The sequence below is a fragment of the Watersipora subatra genome, chromosome 2, assembly GCF_963576615.1.
Source record: "Watersipora subatra chromosome 2, tzWatSuba1.1, whole genome shotgun sequence".
In the NCBI taxonomy this organism is placed as follows: Eukaryota; Metazoa; Bryozoa; class Gymnolaemata; order Cheilostomatida; family Watersiporidae; genus Watersipora; species Watersipora subatra.
The window spans coordinates 69494743-69515011 of NC_088709.1; the positions used below are offsets into that span (position 1 = coordinate 69494743).

General features: G+C 30.7%; 1 protein-coding gene across 4 annotated transcripts in view; it reads left to right on the forward strand.

The window, feature by feature from the left end:
• The window catches only part of LOC137387287 (protein-methionine sulfoxide oxidase mical3a-like), an 81276-nt gene extending 61007 nt beyond the window's left edge, over positions 1 to 20269 (forward strand). For all 4 annotated transcript variants that reach the window (XM_068073640.1, XM_068073644.1, XM_068073642.1 and 1 more), the window contains one exon: positions 19581 to 20269. In XM_068073640.1, coding sequence (XP_067929741.1) covers positions 19581 to 19713 — 133 coding nt within the window. In that variant the 3' untranslated portion in view covers positions 19714 to 20269. The remainder of the gene's footprint in view (positions 1 to 19580) is intronic.

A 20269-nucleotide genomic window follows, 5' to 3' on the forward strand; every position in this document is an offset into this window, starting at 1 on the left:
TACATACATATAAATACATACATATGAATACATACATATGAATACATACATATAAATACATACATATAAATACATACAGATAAGTGCAAACATATAAATACAAACATATAAATACATACATATAAATATGTATATATAAATACGTACATATAAATATGTACATATAAATACGTGCATGTAAATACGTACATATAAATACAAACATATAAATACAAACATATAAATACAAACATATAAATACGTACATATAAATACACACATATAAATACAAACATATAAATACGTACATATACACACTTACATATAAATATGTACATATAAATACGTACATATAAATACATACATATAAATTCATACATATAAATATGTATATATAAATACGTACATATAAATACGTACATATAAATACACACATATAAATACGTATATATAAATACGTACATATAAATACGTACATATAAATACGTACATATAAATACAAACATATAAGTACGTACATATACATACGTACATATAAATATGCACATATAAATACGTACATATAAATACACACATATAAATACATACATATAAATACACACATATAAATACATACATATAAATATGTATATATAAATACATACATATAAATACATACAGATAAGTGCAACCATATAAATACAAACATATAAATACATACATATAAATATGTATATATAAATACGTACATATAAATACGTACATATAAATACGTACATGTAAACACGTACATATAAATACAAACATATAAATACAAACATATAAATAAGTACATATAAATACACACATATAAATACAAACATATAAATACGTACATATAAATACGTACATATAAATACGTACATATACACACTTACATATAAATATGTACATATAAATACGTACATATAAATACAAACATAAATACATACATATAAATACATACATATAAATATGTATATATAAATACGTACATATAAATACGTACATATAAATACACACATATAAATACGTATATATAAATACGTACATATAAATACGTACATATAAATACGTACATATAAATACAAACATATAAGTACGTACATATACATACATACATATAAATATGTACATATAAATACGTACATATAAATACGTACAGATAAGGGCAAACATATAAATACATACATATAAATACGTACATATAAATATGTACATATAAATACGTACATATAAATACACACATATAAATACATACATATAAATACACACATATAAATACATACATATAAATATGTATATATAAATACGTACATATAAATACGTACAGATAAGGGCAAACATATAAATACATACATATAAATACACACATATAAATACAAACATATAAATACGTACATATAAATACGTACATATACACACTTACATATAAATATGTACATATAAATACGTACATATAAATACAAACATATAAATACATACATATAAATACATACATATAAATATGTATATATAAATACGTACATATAAATACGTACATATAAATACACACATATAAATACGTATATATAAATACGTACATATAAATACGTACATATAAATACGTACATATAAATACAAACATATAAGTACGTACATATACATACATACATATAAATATGTACATATAAATACGTACATATAAATACACACATATAAATACATACATATAAATACACACATATAAATACATACATATAAATATGTATATATAAATACGTACATATAAATACGTACAGATAAGGGCAAACATATAAATACATACATATAAATACGTACATATAAATACGTACATATAAATACAAACATATAAATACATACATATAAATACATACATATAAATATGTATATATAAATACGTACATATAAATACGTACATATAAATACACACATATAAATACGTATATATAAATACGTACATATAAATACGTACATATAAATACAAACATATAAGTACGTACATATACATACATATAAATATGTACATATAAATACGTACATATAAATACACACATATAAATACATACATATAAATACACACATATAAATACATACATATAAATATGTATATATAAATACGTACATATAAATACACACATATAAATACATACATATAAATACACACATATAAATACATACATATAAATATGTATATATAAATACGTACATATAAATACGTACAGATAAGGGCAAACATAAATACATACATATAAATACGTACATATAAATACGTACATATAAATACGTACATATAAATACATACATATAAATACATACATATAAATACATCTTGTGGACATCCTGACCAACACTTTAAATTGCCTATTTTTATAGTCTGAACATTGCAACATAAAACATCTATGACATGTTGTGAAACAAGAATTTTAACACCTGAAAGGTGAACTTATACCATTGGAGTGATGCAAATAGAAATAATATCAATATAAGGCTAAGCTATGATATCGATACTTTCTAATAATCTCAATAACCAATAATCAATAATTTTCTGATAAAATCAACAATCAATACTTTCTGATAAAACCAATAGTCAATACTTTCTGATAAAATCTATTATAATTTTGTGTAAGTTCATCTTCAACAAAGTAATTATAAACCAAAACCAAAAAGTTATGGATTTGTTTCCCTTGGTCTGCCCTTTGTAATCGCTGGCTACATCGTACTTCAAACATAAATATGTTGTGGAAATATTAGCTGTTTTCATATTTTAATAGAGCTAAAGCTAAAAGATTTTGCGTGAACTGTTCGCAGTATATTCATAAGTTTGAGAATACAAAACCAAACCTCAATTAATCACTTTACTGACTTATGAGTTTATCAATATTGAAATACTATTATAGCACTGACATTAATATACTTACATTCCTTAGCAATGGGTGTACAAAGACGAAGATTGAATAATAACACACCCGTAATTATATAAAAGATGAGATTTTTTCATGACTGGAGGTTAGGCTATCGTAAACAAAGCTCAAAAGCTGACAACAAAAAATAATGCAGTAATAATGCATGAAATTGTTTAGTTAGTTGAGTAGATATTCAACTAAATGATTATACCTACAAGACTTCACATGTGTTAGTGGCATTCATGTAGAAGTGTGCCAAACTGTGACAAGTTGTTACATGATGAGATAACTCCTGATTACAATTAAGATGGTTGCTGTGTAACAACTTTTGCTAAAAAGTTTGCTCACACATATGGAATCAATATTAGACTGAGATCTGACTACATCTAGGTAGCCTGAGAGCTAACTATATTTAGGTAGTTTGAGATCTGCCTATATCTAGATCTCAAGAGATTGATGAAAGTGTGAACCAAGGCAATTAGACAAGCTACTGCGGGCTGTCAGTTCTAAATAAAAACTTGTCAGCTAAAAATTGATGAATAAAAGGGAACAATGCTGTGTTACACACTGTTACACACCAGGATCCAATTATTGACGGCGCCTCTAGCATCAGGTAGCTTTCGTGTAGATTTACCCTTATAGAGGATGATGTTGGTATACAACATACCTCTATAGATACCTCTATAGAGGATGATGTTGGTATACAAAATATATTGCTGACTTTTTTTTAAACCTTAAATACTAGAAATGGACACTAAATGCCGCATTTGTACTGTCTAAAATATTTAATCCTTGTTCTCCCTACGGAGGAAGACCATGTCTGATTAACAACTGAAGTACTTTACATGTTTAAAAATAACAGGAATGAATTGTTATTAATTATGTGAACTGATGGTTTTCGGTTTTTCAAGCACTGCCTGCTTGTTAAGGAGGCGTGGTAATGGTAGTTCATTGAAAAATATAAATTGTTGTTATTTTCATTGTTTATTGGAACTATTCTCTTAATTAATTAGAAAATTGTATTCTATGGTTACCATATTCGTACCGCCTTGATTTCTTTTATCTGGGGTTTTTCTTGACTTTGATTCCAAATAGCCAAGGCAGCTATACTAATAGCATATGGCTGCATTACTGCCAGCTCTAATTTTTTAACTATGCAATGTTAAGGAATTTCAAGTCTATTACGTGCCATAGTCTGCCATCCATTACCAGCAATGGTATATCGGTTATAATAAATACAGCAGATATAATATATTAATATTATATTTGTATTATATTATATTACAAGTATAATAATTAGTAATTTTAAATATTACTGAACATTACCAGGTTTGTTAGCCATTTTTATTCCTTTGCCTTGCCAGCACCTACTGCGGCACTGGCAAGGCCACTTTACTATTGATAAATGATTTAATGTTAATGTTAATTAAATGTTAATTAATTAATGATTTAATAAATGTTAATTAAATAACCTCACTTTTGTTTTCACCTTCTCAAGCTTTCCTCAGAGTTCAAGTTCAGGAAGTAGTTCAGAAATAGTGCGAAAATCAGTAGTGATTTGAGTATTCAAATATTCAAAACCAACCGTTTTTATAATGATTTAATTTGGTTTGGACAAATGAAAGTAAAATTTAAAACATATTTATTATTTAAAACAAATTTCTAGCTGCACTAGAATTATGGAAATATGAAAACTGACCGTGTCCGCTCACAGTAAGTATTGTCAGCATTAAAAACCCAGCAGTGTTTTATTGTATTTGTGTTTTATTGTTTTATTGTTTTTATGTGTTTTATTTGTGTTTTATTGCATCCAGGGTCGACAGGGAAAAGAAAATAAAATTTGGTTCTGACATGAATAAATTAATAATTTATAAAGTTTGTAGATTCCTGTGTCACATCTTTCATCATTAGACTGCCATGTTAAAATTAAACTATATGATTCACTAAGTTGAAAATTGGAAAAACATTTTTGAATTTGGCTAATTTGAGAAACAGCTAGTTTTTCTTTTCACTATTTACTCCAAAAGGTGGCCTTGCACAAAATTGAGTAGATTTTATCAAAACGTATCAGTATTATTCTATCATTTACGATTGTTTTTGATGTTTGAGGTGATCTGATTGCCAGGATGTTTCAAGATTAAAATCAACAAAAGTTGATCGCTGTTAAAATACTCTAATCAAGCAAAAGTGCGATTATGACGTCAATAGTTGCAAAGAGACCGTCGGAGTAGAGATGCATTATTCTGCAGCTTTAACACAATTGATAACATCAACTATAGTCATTTGGCACGTATTTTTCTTCTGAGCGCTTTACCGCGAACAGATTGATTTTATTGATTGATCTGTTGATTTTATTCTAGAAACAGTCAAATTATCTCAAATATTAACAGTAATCAAGAATTATAAAAAATACTGATGCTTATGGATATAATCTACTAGTTTTGTGCAAGTCCATCTTCAACTATTTATACTAGCAATAAACGCACAGCCAATTGTAAAATGTTGTCATAGTATCAAATTCAAGTACGCAGTAGTGAGTTTTAAAGCTATTATTGGCCAACATTGGTACTCCTCAAATTAACGGCTCCTACTGCCATTTGTAAGTTCTACTTATTTAAAATAATTGTGACGAATATTTCATAAAGTTTTAGACTATTATATTATAATAGTTATTAATGATAATAAATTATAATAATGAAAGTTTGAATGCACTGCAACTGTTAAACTTCACAAAATTGTGACTAAAAAAAAGGTAGTTTTGGTTCATCTATGCCAGCCTATCTTAAGCTATGAAGTTCAGTTAAATGGAAGCTAAAAATGGTTGGGTAACATATATTTCTATGTTATATGTATATAATATATATTATATGTATTACTATTGTTATATTATATATTAGTTGTAAACTGTTATCAACAGCAAACTTTAGCGGAATCTGTCTGTATTGTACAATATATGATGAAAGAGAACAGGCAACTCCACAGTTGCTGTTTATTAATATTCCATGTGTATACATATGATTAAGGTAATTTGGAGTGAGTTTTCAACCTTATCCTTTCGTAGATGACTCGATGTTCGATAGCTCAAGGCTGGGTTCAAAGATGAGCTTTCACAAAATTTTAGTAGATTTTATTAGAATGTATTGGTACTTTTTATTTAAAAAAATTTTATTTTTAAAAATATTTTATTTTTTGTATCGGTATTTTTTTCAAGAATAAAATCAACAAAACTTGATCACAATTAAAATGCTAAAAAAAAAACGTGAGAAATGATGTCACTAGTTGTTATTGTTGATATCTGCTATTGCGTTCAAGTTGCAGAGTTACGTGTCTCTATTCTGTCATTCTCTTTACAACTGTACATGTTATAATTGTGAAACATCCTGGCAATCAGATCACCTAAAACATCAATAGCAATCGCAAATGATAGTAAAATATTGATACATTCTGAAAACATCTACTAAAAGGTTGTGTGAATTCATCATGAAGAGCCTGAACAAGGCCGGGTATGGAAGATGGTTTGGGAATACCATAGATATTGAGGTTCAGAGGAAGCAAGAAGGCGTTGCTTGTGTAACACTAGCGTTGTCAACTCAGCTGGTGAATTGGCTATCTGCTGCATTCAGTAAAGTTTAGTTTGTTATAAAAATACATTTGCTGGCACCTGGCTGTTTATCTTAGCCGAGTTATTTTGACTTAGCTTTGCCTATCAGTGGTTGTGCTCTTTATAAGGATAGCATTCTCCGAATAACTCTATTGTGCCAAGGGATTCACTATCATTCTAGGTAATACATAGAAATGAAATATTTTTTGTGGTAAAAAGAAATTCTGAATTGTGGAATAAGCTAGATGACTACTTTATGAATCTGTGTATGTGGGGACAACTCTTGAACATTTGTGAAAGACTTACATTAAAGATGTAGTTGCGTCAAATTTAAGTTGATCTTAAAAGAAAGCATTTTGTTTTCTCTATCAGTTGATATGTTGTTTGTTGTGTTACGCGATCGCATTGCCAAGATATTTGAAGATTAAAACCGAAAAAATCTGATCGCCGTAAAAACGCTCAGGCCACCAAAACGTGCCCAGACTTGCCCAAAATGATGTCACGCGTTTGGCAACCTGTCTCTATCTCTCGTATTCACATCGGGTATTTGCGATAAAAGTCTAATCTTATGCGGCTCTATTGGCATATATCTTATTTTGTATTTGCTCATGTTGGCTAGAATAAAATTTTAAATCCTGCTACAGATGCATTATTATGAATGTTTCAAAGCCCTCAAATAACCAAAATTGAAAATTTGTTCTACTCACTTTCTCCAAATGTTGTGTAAACATTTGGGTACCGACTACCAATTCTACCGGTCTACGGTAATTCTGTCAAGTCACTTATTTAGAACGCGGTCTTTGTATCAGCAGTTCTGCAGCTACCCATACAAACGATATACAGCCTCCCATAAGCCCCGCCCACATTATGTCGCCTATTACCTATTGCCTACGTACTAGTTTCTTACTAGTAGCAATGATATACAGCTGTATACATTGCTGTATATCATTGCTAGTAGTATTCTTACCGAATACTAAATAAGTGAAATAAGCAAGCCCCTCTTTGAAAAGAATATAGACAGGGATAGAGTTTTAAGGATGAGAAGTCTGCTGCAAACTGGATTTGAACTCACATTCTCCAGTTCTGCGGACACCCATATACCATATCCGATTCACTACAATATTCTGCAAATCATGTTTTGCATTATCTTCAACAATATTATTTTATTATATAATTTTTACAAGCAAAAATATTTTCTTCTCGGCATAAAGCTTTTATTAAAAATATTCATCAAGTCGTGGCCACTCACATAGTATTAGCTGATACAATAAGACAAATTCATCTACTGCAACAAACTCAAACAAAACATCATCCAGCACGCATTCAAGTCTCGCTTTCTCCTTTATGGCAGTTTCCACACTGACAAAGCTTCTTCGGCTGGTGGGACGACATAAACATTCTGTAATCAGTAAAACAAGTAAATGTAAACAAAGTAGATGCAATAAATATGTCATTCATAGATATGTCATTCTAAAGCGTATCTATTGACAGCTTCCAAATTGGGAGTTAAATAGATCGCGAGTGTAATTTTAAAAACGAATAAACATTTAATAAAGGCACAAGTACGCCAAGCCAACGATTCGAAGCTTTGGTTCTGGAAATTAAAGATTTGCAATGATCAATCGATTTTATCCACTTCCTACGAGTGAAAATAATTTGTAATCATGACTCTAATTTACCGAAAAAATTCGAAAAAAATATTATAGCTAGGTAAAACGGCAGATAAGCTATGAAACGATGATTGGAGATAGCAAAGAATTATCATTTTATTAATTAGTATATGTATTTATGACTATAAAAAATATTACATTTACTCAAGTATAGAAGACTCTAAGGTAATTTACCTCCATTCTGTCTTCTTCTGCAACAAAACGCTGCTGACGCCTGTCAGCTTTGGCCATAGGCTGTCTACTCTAGTCTTTTACTAAAAGTTGCTCAGATAACTCTGAGTAGCGGTCGCCCGAACTTGAAGCCATTTTAAAACTATGTATAACTTAGTAATTGTTGAAACGCGTTGAATCAGTAACGAGGATGAATTCTCTAATGAGGAGAATCTTCGAGATCACAGACAACGCGTTTTACAAGTGATAACATTTATTACGGCCTATATAAAAATTTCGCACGCATGATTGGCTAACGAATCGACCTCATATTTATTGCTCGTGGTTTCGTTTCAGATACCTTGCTTGTGACGTCACGAAATAGGCACCCGCTGGAACGTGAGCTTTTTAAAAGAGGGCCTCATTCAAACGCATATATCTCTGGACAGGGTTGGTCTACAAAGACAAAAATGGCATCAAATTGTAGCTGATGTTTTAGCCTTTTATGGGTCCTAATTGACCTTTTTGACGCAACTACATCTTTAAGGCAGTGGATATTATGCCAAACACTCGCATAAAATGCAATCACACGCTCATTGGTATGAATTTATATGTTTATGTTGTGATACATGCAGCACTGACATTACAGCAATAAATAGATTGCTTCAACAGAACTGTGACATCTGCAAGCATCAATGTGAACACATAAAATGGTGTTTAGCACTGGATTTCGTTATTTAAAACCCTGACTCATTTAACAAAAATAATCCACAAAAACTTAGCTTTTTTTAGTGTGAAATGTCTGATATTAAATGCGGATGACATTGTAATCGCTGCCAAAAACAGGTCAGCACCTTAATAAAATTAATCTTGAACAAAAGAAGGCAATATTTAAAATCGGTTTTCTTTGACAACAATTCACTTGCACCGATTAAATACTTGAATTCGTGGAATTGAATGTTAGTCTCGAGCCCTCGGAATGCAAGCCTCCTGCTTCGTTGCAATATACACTTAATGCTGATATGATATTCAAACATGAATGCTGGATCCCTAAGCATTCTATCATGAAAATAAATTTTATTTCAATGGCTGTTTTGAGCAGCATAAATAGATGTTTAAAAATGAGCTAAAGACATGTCTTGTAAAAAGATGTTTGAACGTTATTAATGCCCATAGCAATGACTGAAATAGAATAAATGTTGCTGATTGCATAATGTAAACAGTACATTTCAGTAGTCTCACAGCTGTTCAAACAATTTTTTTAAACTTTTGTTGGCATGCACAATTTAACAAGACAGGTAATCTTGACCACTTTTATTACAACTATAAACTTTGGCTCAGTTTGTTGACCTAAATTAAAAATAGTTTAATTGTTTTACTATTATTGTTTTTATTATTCTATATGTATTCTTCATGGCTTGAATATTGTATAGTTATATCAAAATATCGGCAATGATAAAGTTTAAAAACAAAAGGGTCCTTCCTGAGGCAGATCATAGAAATTCTATCAGCTCTGAATAAATCTAGTTGAGTTGAACTCATGACATCTTACAACTGTAACTTGATCAGGTTCGTTGTGTTACGTACAGACATACAAGTGCCAGGCGTCTGATACCTTCAGTGCATCATGAGACATCGCCCTATTAAATTTCTAATAACCGTACCAAAAATGCGTGTGTAGCTATAACGACTGGAACAGCAGGCAAGCGATTGTAATGCTATTGGGACATATCTCTTTGTTTGAATAGCACATTCCTATGTAGTTTACAGGGTCATTATGTACGCTATTTGTCCTTTACATCTACAGGGATGTACTCCTTGTCTGATTGTATGTTTTATTAATGGAAGTAAAATTATCCGACTGGCTATCGTACTATCCGTCTATTTTTAGTGGTAATGTGAGACCGTTAACAAGCCTTGTCTAAAATTATAGTTCATCGCCTATTGCTGGCGCCCCTCTCTCATCAGCAGTGCATCTGTCCCAGTTTAGAACCTCAGTTGTCAAAAACAAATTTAATTGCAGAAAAATTTGTACCTGTTGAAACTAGTCATTCGATCTCGCATGGTCTTATCAAACCATCTAAACAACGTACTCTGTAATACTTAGCCTTGGGATGATTAGGGGAATTATTGGATAAATAAAACAACACAATTTACTGCCTTTCTTTGAGAGACGTAACTTGAGTTGTTGTTTGTCTTAAGCACGTTAATGAAGTCTATAATATTACATAAAATGCTATGTAAATATCTCAATTTTTTGTTGTTGTGACAAGATGAAAAATGAAATAGCTTGATTGTATTTCATGTGTCATACGGTGTTCAGTCTTCCAATTCCATCCTTCATCTTTGTTAAGATAGAGTCAAGTGTATTCATTTGGGTGTTCCTGCTTCTTTGCAAGATTGTGTGGCATGCCTGATGGGTTTCCATTTGACGCTGCCCTTTGAATATATAATATTGTTTGTTACTTATGATTTTTGTAAATTTATCAGTTTATGCAGGATTTTGAAACCTGTAACACAAATTCAGAAACAAGCAAGTTTGGATAAGGCAATAATTATGTTCAAAGGTTTTGTATTGTGGTTGGTGGAAGTGTGAAAGATAGCGAATAAATAGGTAGCTATCTAAATTTATCTAAAAACAGTGGTTTCTCAGCACATTTGAAAATGCACTTACTAAATTCATGTGCATCACCTCTGAAGACCACACATGGTTTCAAAAACCATAAACACTATTGTATAGGCCTACAGCATTTTTGGCATTTGGTATAATGCATTTATATTAGCTGTCAGCACATAGACTAGTTTTTTTCAATCAGTTTGTTATCGTAAATATATTTAAATAATTTTTTTTTCAAATTTCAACTTCATGTAAAGTTTTCTTTAATATTTAAATCCCTGCACAAATCTTGTTTGAATAACTATAGTAATCCTTGACTTATAGTCACTTCTGCATAATAATTTTTTAACATACGACGTCACGTTTACACAAATACTTTTCTCGACATACAAAGTAGTTTTCAATTTATGACCTGTGTATTGAAAAATTTGTAAATAAATTGACAAGTTGGTATAAATTTAAAATACAACAATAAACTTATGAAGAGACATATAAAGTAAGTTAATTTAAACTATATCTAGTGAAGCTGGATTAAGTTATGTCACTTACATTTATAACACGCTCTGCGTCCAATCTTTTGCATTTTTGAGTCTCCACTTATGTTCACTTGCCATTAAGGTAAGTTAAGGTAAGTAACAATCACAAAGTATTTGCTAATTCTAATCAATCTTTATCCATTATCATTTTATTAATGTAAGTTTTCATATTAAATTTCAGTTTATATATGAAATTCTTTACATAGTTTGATACAATGCGTGAGTTCTAATGCCACATGTTTTACTTGGAGCATGTATCTTGTTAGAACTAATTAGCCAAAAAACTATGCATTTTTATAAGAGTGTTTGCTCTAACATACCACCAGGTCAATAAAGGGAACAATTTTTGAAACCAATTGACTTTGCATGTCATGACTTGACTGTGCTTGTGATTACAGTTTAAAGTAGTAATTAGTTATAATAATGTTTGCATGATGATTACATGTAATTAAGTACTTTAATTTATTACATATTCATCTTATTTTATTTTATAGTAATATATTATTAGTACAGTAATTTATTACTAGCTACGTTATAATGTAACGTAATGTGGTGCGTTAATATAATTATGTATTGCTTTGTTAATATAATGTACTGTTAATATAATGTACTGTTAATATAATGTACTGTTAATATAATGTACTGTGTCATATTAGTAAAAATATGTAAATTGTAGTAATATAATGATTTATTAGGATCTAATCAGGATTATTATAGTGATATCTTAGCAATATACCTTAACGTAGTATAAGTTTAAAACGGGATAATGACAATTGCAATTAATATTAATGTATTCAATGTTCTTTCAGGATAAATTATTTTTAAACGTTTTGCATTCAAAAGAAACTCGGCCTTATCGTTACTGTTTTAATTCCTTAAATTTAAAAAGAATTTTCTGCAATACCTACATTAATTTAGTAGTAAACAAGTATATAATAACATAATAATTGTATGTTACGAGTTGTTGACTTGTTTCCCACGAATTAATGACAATTGCACTTGGCATTTCGCTGCTTGTTGGAAAATTACTACTAAACAAAAACCAACTAGAACCCATCCAAAATAATAAGTTTATTAGCTGTGCATTTAGCATATATATGTTTTTGTATATATAAGTATATATGTATACGTTTAGATAAAACACGTCTCTCAAGATATCAGTGACTTCCCCACTTTTAAATCGAGAAGCTCGTCTTTTTTGACATACTCAGGTATAATGCTACACTAATTTTTCCGATTTCATGTGGTACACTGGGGGGGATGAGTTATGCCACTATCTGCCAATGGATCATGGATGCCTTGACTTAACTCTTTCGCTACCGTTAGCCGATATATCGGCTTTCGTGGTAATTCAAGTACAGACCATTAGCCGATATATCGGCTTTCGTGGTAATTCAAGTACAGGCGTAAGCCGATATATCGGCTTATTGATAGGGTTTCACTTTTCTTTTCATTACTAAGCCTATGCAGTAGCTAGACCAATCAAATTTTGTTTCCAGTGAAACAACCTTGTTGCCAATCACTTGCTATCAATAGAAATTTTTTGGTTAATTATTTTCACCAATTAGCGGTGATAAAAGTACCAACCTTAAAACGATATATCGGCTTATCGATAGGGTTTCACTTTTCTTTTCATTACTAAGCCTACACATTAACTAGACCAATCAAAAGTTGTCTCCAGTGAAACAACCTTGTTGCCAATCACGTGCACCTTAAAGAAAATTTTCTGGTTCAATGATTCCATTTCTATTTATTTTTCAAAACGGCAAAACCAGATCGTTATCCTCACAGCAAGGAAAAACACACGATAAATAAAATGTAGATAAAATGTTAGAGATTGCACAAGAGTGGAATTCACTTTGCCCGTATCTTGTAGGAAATTTTGTTCTGAATAAGATACATTTTACAGTAAAATGATATCTGTTTTTGTTCTCAAGATATTGGTAAAATATAGTGGTATATCGGCTTTTCGAAAAATTTGTTTTATTAATTCGGGCAGAATATTCGTTCAGTAAGATTTTAATGCAGTAGTGAAAGAGTTAAGTATGAGTCTCTTGTGTCATTCAAGCGTTGACTGAACAGGCGGATGAGAGCTGCCAGATTGGCTATGAAAATAATAAGAGTTCCAGCCCGACTTGATGTTAAAATTGCTTGTTTAACTCAGACACTAAATATGAAGTTCGAGTTATACGTGGATAAGAAATGAACTAAAAAAGAAAGTGACTCGACTGATTATTTGTGTACATGTGTGTTACAACCGCGTGACGGTTTTGTATTTTCATTTTAAAAGAAGCATCCGGGCATGTTGCTGAAAAGAGTAGGTGCAGCCTTTGTTCTATTTTTTGTGTTCCAACTGAACAGCAGTTTGTATTGTTTTTCTTAGCCTACAACTGAACATGGTTGAGAGTTATTGTCAATCAGTTGAATAAACTTCTACTGATCCAACACACCTTTTGTTCACTTACTACGCTTTATAATACGGAGGAGCGGAGCGCCTCATATATGTCGACAATCATTGACAGAAATTGACATATTAATTGACACTGAGCCCTATTATCAGGTGCACTTTATGACCCAGAAAATACGAGACCAAATACATAGATTTTTTTACTCTTGGAACTTGCGTCCCTGCATTATACTACCATTATACTGATTGTTAAAATACCAAAAACACACCAGTAACATTTATTACAGAGTTTGATTTCCCCTTACACAGAAGTTGATTTTGCAAAATGAGACTTTTCGCATACTCAAGTATAATGCTCACCAACTTTTGATGTTGAAATTTAGGACGATGTGGCTGACCCTAAGAATATATTTAGACCAGGTTGTAAAAATTAAACTCATAAAAACTACAGTTTAAAGCTAATTTCCGGGCTGCACTAAGTTGATAATATTGTACATTCACGTGAATTGATCATTTCAGGGGTCTACTATCAGGGCTGACATAGCATGTGAACATGTTGGGTGGACATGTTTGTGTGTTAAACAGTGTCAGCCGGTGTGTGTAAAGATGACAAGAACCATTAAACATTCGTACAACTGTTTATGCAGGCTCCTTTGTCATATCAATCTAGTCAAAAATGCAGACTTGTATATTGCATTGTAATGTAGAAGAAGTCGAATGTCATTTTTTCAGATTTGTCTCATCTCTTTGAAGATGGCGTTTTTTAGTCTTATATGTCCATCATTACCTTCGCTACTTCCATCAATATATTGCCACGTTTTCAAGCCTTTTGCGCCTTCAATTTTTACTGTAAAAATCGCAGCAAACTAAACCTATTTAAGAGTTGTAAAAAGGGTTGATATTCTGCACATCAGAAGTATCAGCTTGCATAAAATTTTAATTTTTGACAAGATGAAATAATTTAATTCTTAATTTATCAAGTGTGTAAAAGCAAATAAGAAAAGTTACATGTACAGATTTGGTAAACATTCAGTTCTTCCTCTAATGATTTTAATTTTCCAAGTCAATCGAATTTTTCTTAGCGCTGTTAATTTATACTAAAATAATGGAGAATTTTTGTGTACATTTTCTGTTCCATTCATATCAAGTTTCTCATTGTGAATGTGTATATATAATCATATAAACCTCTATTTGTTATTCCATTTACATACAATTTTAGAATTCATAGAACAAAAGATCATCTTGACATATGAACTTTTTTTTAACAGACAACATCTAAAATGTTTTTAAAATATTATAATTGTGTAACTAAAACTAAAAGTATGAGCACAAATTAAAATTGAATTTAAAACTAAATATATGCAAAGTTTAGCATTACTGATGGTTTAGCACTAATTTGCGTTCCATCGCAATTGTTGTGCTATAATAGTTTGTCTCTCTGTGTGTAACATGTTTATTGCATTCTTGTAATAATTTTACTGTGAATCACCGCTAAACCGAATATTCAGGAAAATTAAATTAGTGTGTGCCATTTATAATTGTGAGGAATTTACTGTGAGAATTGTAAGGCAACGATCTTTTCAATAAAAAGTGTTTGCTTATGGTACTGCTACAAGGTAAAAGTAACAGAGATTGGAGATGTGTTGAACACATTTCATTGCAGTAATAAAATTGTTTCTACATATATAAAAATTATTTCGGCATCTACTGGCTACATAGTTTAATAATATTATATAATTATTGTAGTATAGTATATTATAATTATAATAATTGTTATATAATTATACTATAATATATACTAACTCTATAATTATTATATTATAATAATTAAAATATAGTATAACAAGGTACTTGAAAGCTGTCTTATCTATGCAGGTTGTTTAGTTCATTTTTGACACATTGGAAAGTTCAATACATTGTAAAAAACTGTCTGGCAAAAGTATTCTCTGTTGCATTGTTGATATCATCTGCATGAAAAACTGAAGGGCCCATATTATATTATAAATACCCTATAATTGCTGAATATAGTCAAACACAATTGACCTTATCAATAATTCGGCCTACGTCTGCAAAGATACAATACCAGCTAGGATGTTTACTGTCATCTATCATTCAAACGTCTCGCCTACCACAATACTATTGAAAATAGCTCAGTTAACGTCATGTGTGCAGAGCCTTTGTGAACGCAGGAGGTACCTCCTGTGTTAATTATTGTCCCATGCTCATCTGCCAGACGAATCAATCAGCTTTCTGTCCACTGTCCGTCATCCGGAGTTGGTTGTATTGTTTGCAGACGGCTCAATGTTTAATTTGAAGTAATGCTCAGTGTGTGTTCTGTCTGTTATCGACGTAATGCTATGACGCGTCGAGACACCCACCCAAACATACCATTTAAATTACCTTTATGAGACATTGATATTTAAGGTAGGGAAGTTATTAACTGTCTGTAAGAGTTGCCTTCTCTATAAGTAATTTACATAGGTTGCTTGTACATGGCGTAAATTGTAATGAGCAAAGTGGACTGATGGTTCTATTTTCAAGATTATAGCATATATAATATATTATATATATAATATATTATATATATAATATATTATATAATATATATATATAATATTTATATATATAATATATTATATATAATATATTGTATATATAATATATATAATATATTATATATATAATATATATATATATATAATATTTATATATATATATTTATATATATATGTTTGAGGTGAAACATTCACCTCAAACATAAAATTGTTTTTGCGCAATTATTTTTGATGTTAGAGATGATCTGACTGCCAGTATGTTTTAAGATTAAAATTGACAAAAGCATTTTAACCGTGACCAAGTTTTGTTGAATTCAATTTTAAAACATCTTGACAGTCAGATCATCTCAAACATCAAAAACAATCGCAAATGATATAAAAATACCCAAACTTTCTAATAAAATCTACTAAAGTTTTGTGTAAGTTCATCTCTAAAACAACAGCTTTTGATAAAAATTTTTTTTTAGGTTTATGTGGAAGATGAATTGCTAAGTAGGTGAGCGCTGCAGTATTTTATTCAGTATGAGAATTGTGTAAGAATATTTTTAATGCTATAGTAAAACTTAGACTAAGATTATACATTTGAATTTTTCTTTCGCTAACACTGGTAAACACTTTCTTGAGCTAAAAGAAAGCTTTTCAGATTGATAAAAGAAAGTCTAGTTTCAATAACTATTATTAGATTTCAGCAGTAAGCCGCATGCTGCCCGGCACTTCTATAAGTTTCGATCAAATAGCCTGCGGCTGGGTGCTTAAGAGGCTGGTTCTCGGGAACCAGATGGCCTTTTAACACCAAATATTTTAGCTGCTTGGAAGAAGGCACGGGGCGACACGTGTAAAGTTTGCATGAAATCACTTGAAACATGTGGAATTGTATAGTCTTTACGCGCACTAACAGAGACATACGAACACACAGACAAACACAATGAAATGTGGCATTTGTTAATATAGATGTTCAATTTTATGGTCGTGTAAACAACTCTAGTTTATGGCCGTGGTAAATAACTCTATTTTATGGTCGTGGTAAATAACTCTATTTTATAGTTGTGGTAAATAACTCTATTTTATGGTTGTGGTAAATAACTCTATTTTATAGTTGTGGTAAATAACTCTATGGTCGTGGTAAATAACTCTATTTTATGGTCGTGGTAAATAACTCTATGGTCATGGTAAATAAATCTATTTTATGGTCGTGGTAAATAACTCTATTTTATAGTCATGGTAAATAACTCTATGGTCGTGGTAAATAACTCTATTTTATAGTCGTGGTAAATAACTTTATGGTCGTGGTAAATAACTCTATTTTATGGTCGTGGTAAATAACTCTATTGTATAGTCGTGGTAAATGACTCTATGGTCGTGGTAAATAACTCTATTTTATGGTCGTGGTAAATAACTCTATGGTCGTGGTAAATAACTCTATTTTATGGTCGTGGTAAATAACTCTATGGTCATGGTAAATAACTCTATGGTCATGGTAAATAACTCTATTTTACGCTCGTGGTAAATAACTCTGGTCGTGGTAAATAACTCTATTTTATGGTCATGGTAAATAACTCTATTTTAGGGTCGTGGTAAATAACTCTATTTTATGGTCGTGGTAAATAACTATATTTTATGGTCGTGGTAAATAACTCTATTTTATTGTCGTGGTAAATAACTCTATGGTCGTGGTAAATAATTTTATGGTCGTGGTAAATAACTTTATGGTCATAGTAAATAACTCTATTTTATGGCCAGGGCAAATAACTCTATTTTATGGTCAAGGTAAATAACTCTATGGTCGTGGTAAATAACTCTATGAAATGAAAAAGCTATTAGTTGGGTCTGACTGTTGAGATACTCTAAACTCTGATTTGTTGGCTTGTTAATGAGATAAAAGATTTGTCCTTGAAATCTAGAATATGTATAAATAATTAATATGTATTGATGAATAATTTATATGTGGGTTAATAAAGTATTACAAGTAAAATCGGCTCAGAAAACTCCATAAAATAACTCTATGGAATAAATCAAACATAACCAGACAAAGAGGGGTAATGTGCCAGTTGGTGGAAACTGGTTTAACAAGTACAGCTACAGCTTTCTCTTTACGGTTGCTTTAAGGCTTCAAATTTTTCAAAATAATATAATAAATTTGTGTGTGATCTATGAGTTTCGCAAAGTTTCAGTTTTGTATGTAAAAGTAAGAAACTAATGGTAAAAGTTAAAAGGAAAAGGCGAAAACTAAAAAATATATCAATAAATAATATATAAGATAAACCAGTTTAAACAACACATTTATCCCTCCTACAGTTCTCTCTGTCCAGCCTACACTTTTGTTGAGTATCACCAAGCTAGGGCAACTATAAAAACTTGGTATCTAAAGGCTTTCTGTTTAGCTAGCAACCAAGTGTTCAAATTAACGCTTCCATATTTGTTTTCCTTGTTTGACCCTCTTACGGCTGAGGGTAATCATGCAACCCCTTGTTTTCAATTAAACATAAAAGACTCAAAACAACCAAAAACAGACGTATTCAGAATATATGTAAACATTATGTTATTGGGAGGTAATTCTAAAAAGAGTCTAATGTTTTCACACAGCAGCATCAAATAAAAACAACTCACTTTATGATCATTGACTTTTTTCTTGTCTCGACTCTGCTATTATCTGCTATTATCTATTATCTTTTTTATATATAGAAAAGGTGAAAATCTGGATTCACTTAGACAAGTCATTGTGATAAAAAATACACATTCTTCATTTTGATTGATTTCTGTACCCTTTGAACAACAGCTCGCGCCCCTTAGTGGTGTGAGCATCCCTAGTCGGCAAGCCATGTTTTATACCATGCAACCGGTTGGGGGACAATCTCATTAGGTTGGGGGGAGACAATCTCATTAGAAAGAACTTCTAAATAAGTTTTATTTATTAAATCATTAAATTATTATTATTATTTATTTATTAAGTCAGTATTTTCATTTCCTAGTGGAGTTCAGAGTCATCTCGGGTAAAGGCCATTGGCGCCCGCATGACGACGAGATTTTCATATTTCAACTGGTTGCCATACATTCCCATATCTAGTCAATAGGAATTTATATTACTACAAGAATCCTTGACTGTAGCTTTCATCGTGATAATTGTGAACTGTGGGCTACCGTGTTGTTTTTTTCATCTTACAGACAACAGGATGAAGACAAAAAGATAGAGATGGTGCTCGGTAGCGGAAAGTCTGGGTCACCTGCGAGTGCAAAGAACAGTTCTCTAAACAAAAAGGCAGAAAAGAAAGGGAAGAAGGACAATAAATTTAGGTAGCGCTCAGTAATGTTTCGTGGGATTACTCGAAATAGTTTTTCTAGCTCAACATTGCTGGCAGCGTTGAGCTATCTCTAGCAATATTGTAGCTGCCATTTTTTCTTTCTATCTATATTGTTGCATCATTTTTAAATGCATTACTTTCTTACAAGGATTACCAAATATACACATTAAAATAGATTATTGGAGGATTTTTAGGGGACTCCGCTATTTGAATAGAAATATGTTGGTTTTAGCATTATCATTTGACCGGCACCCCAGAGAATTATAAAATTTTTACTTTTTTCAGCAATATATAGATGTGAAAAAGATGTTTTTTTGATTTGTGATCAAAAATATGTGTTGTAGATCAGTCTAAAATACATATTTTCACTTATAAGTTTTTACCCTAACAGTAGATGGTAGCTATTCGATATACATAAAATTATGTCCAATCCAGAAATAAGGTACCTTCAACGATATGCTGTTAGTTGTATCACTTAGATAGGATAACTCCATAGAGATATTCCAACGTGTTTTGTAACTGTAATGAGCAATGAATGAAACCCAATATATA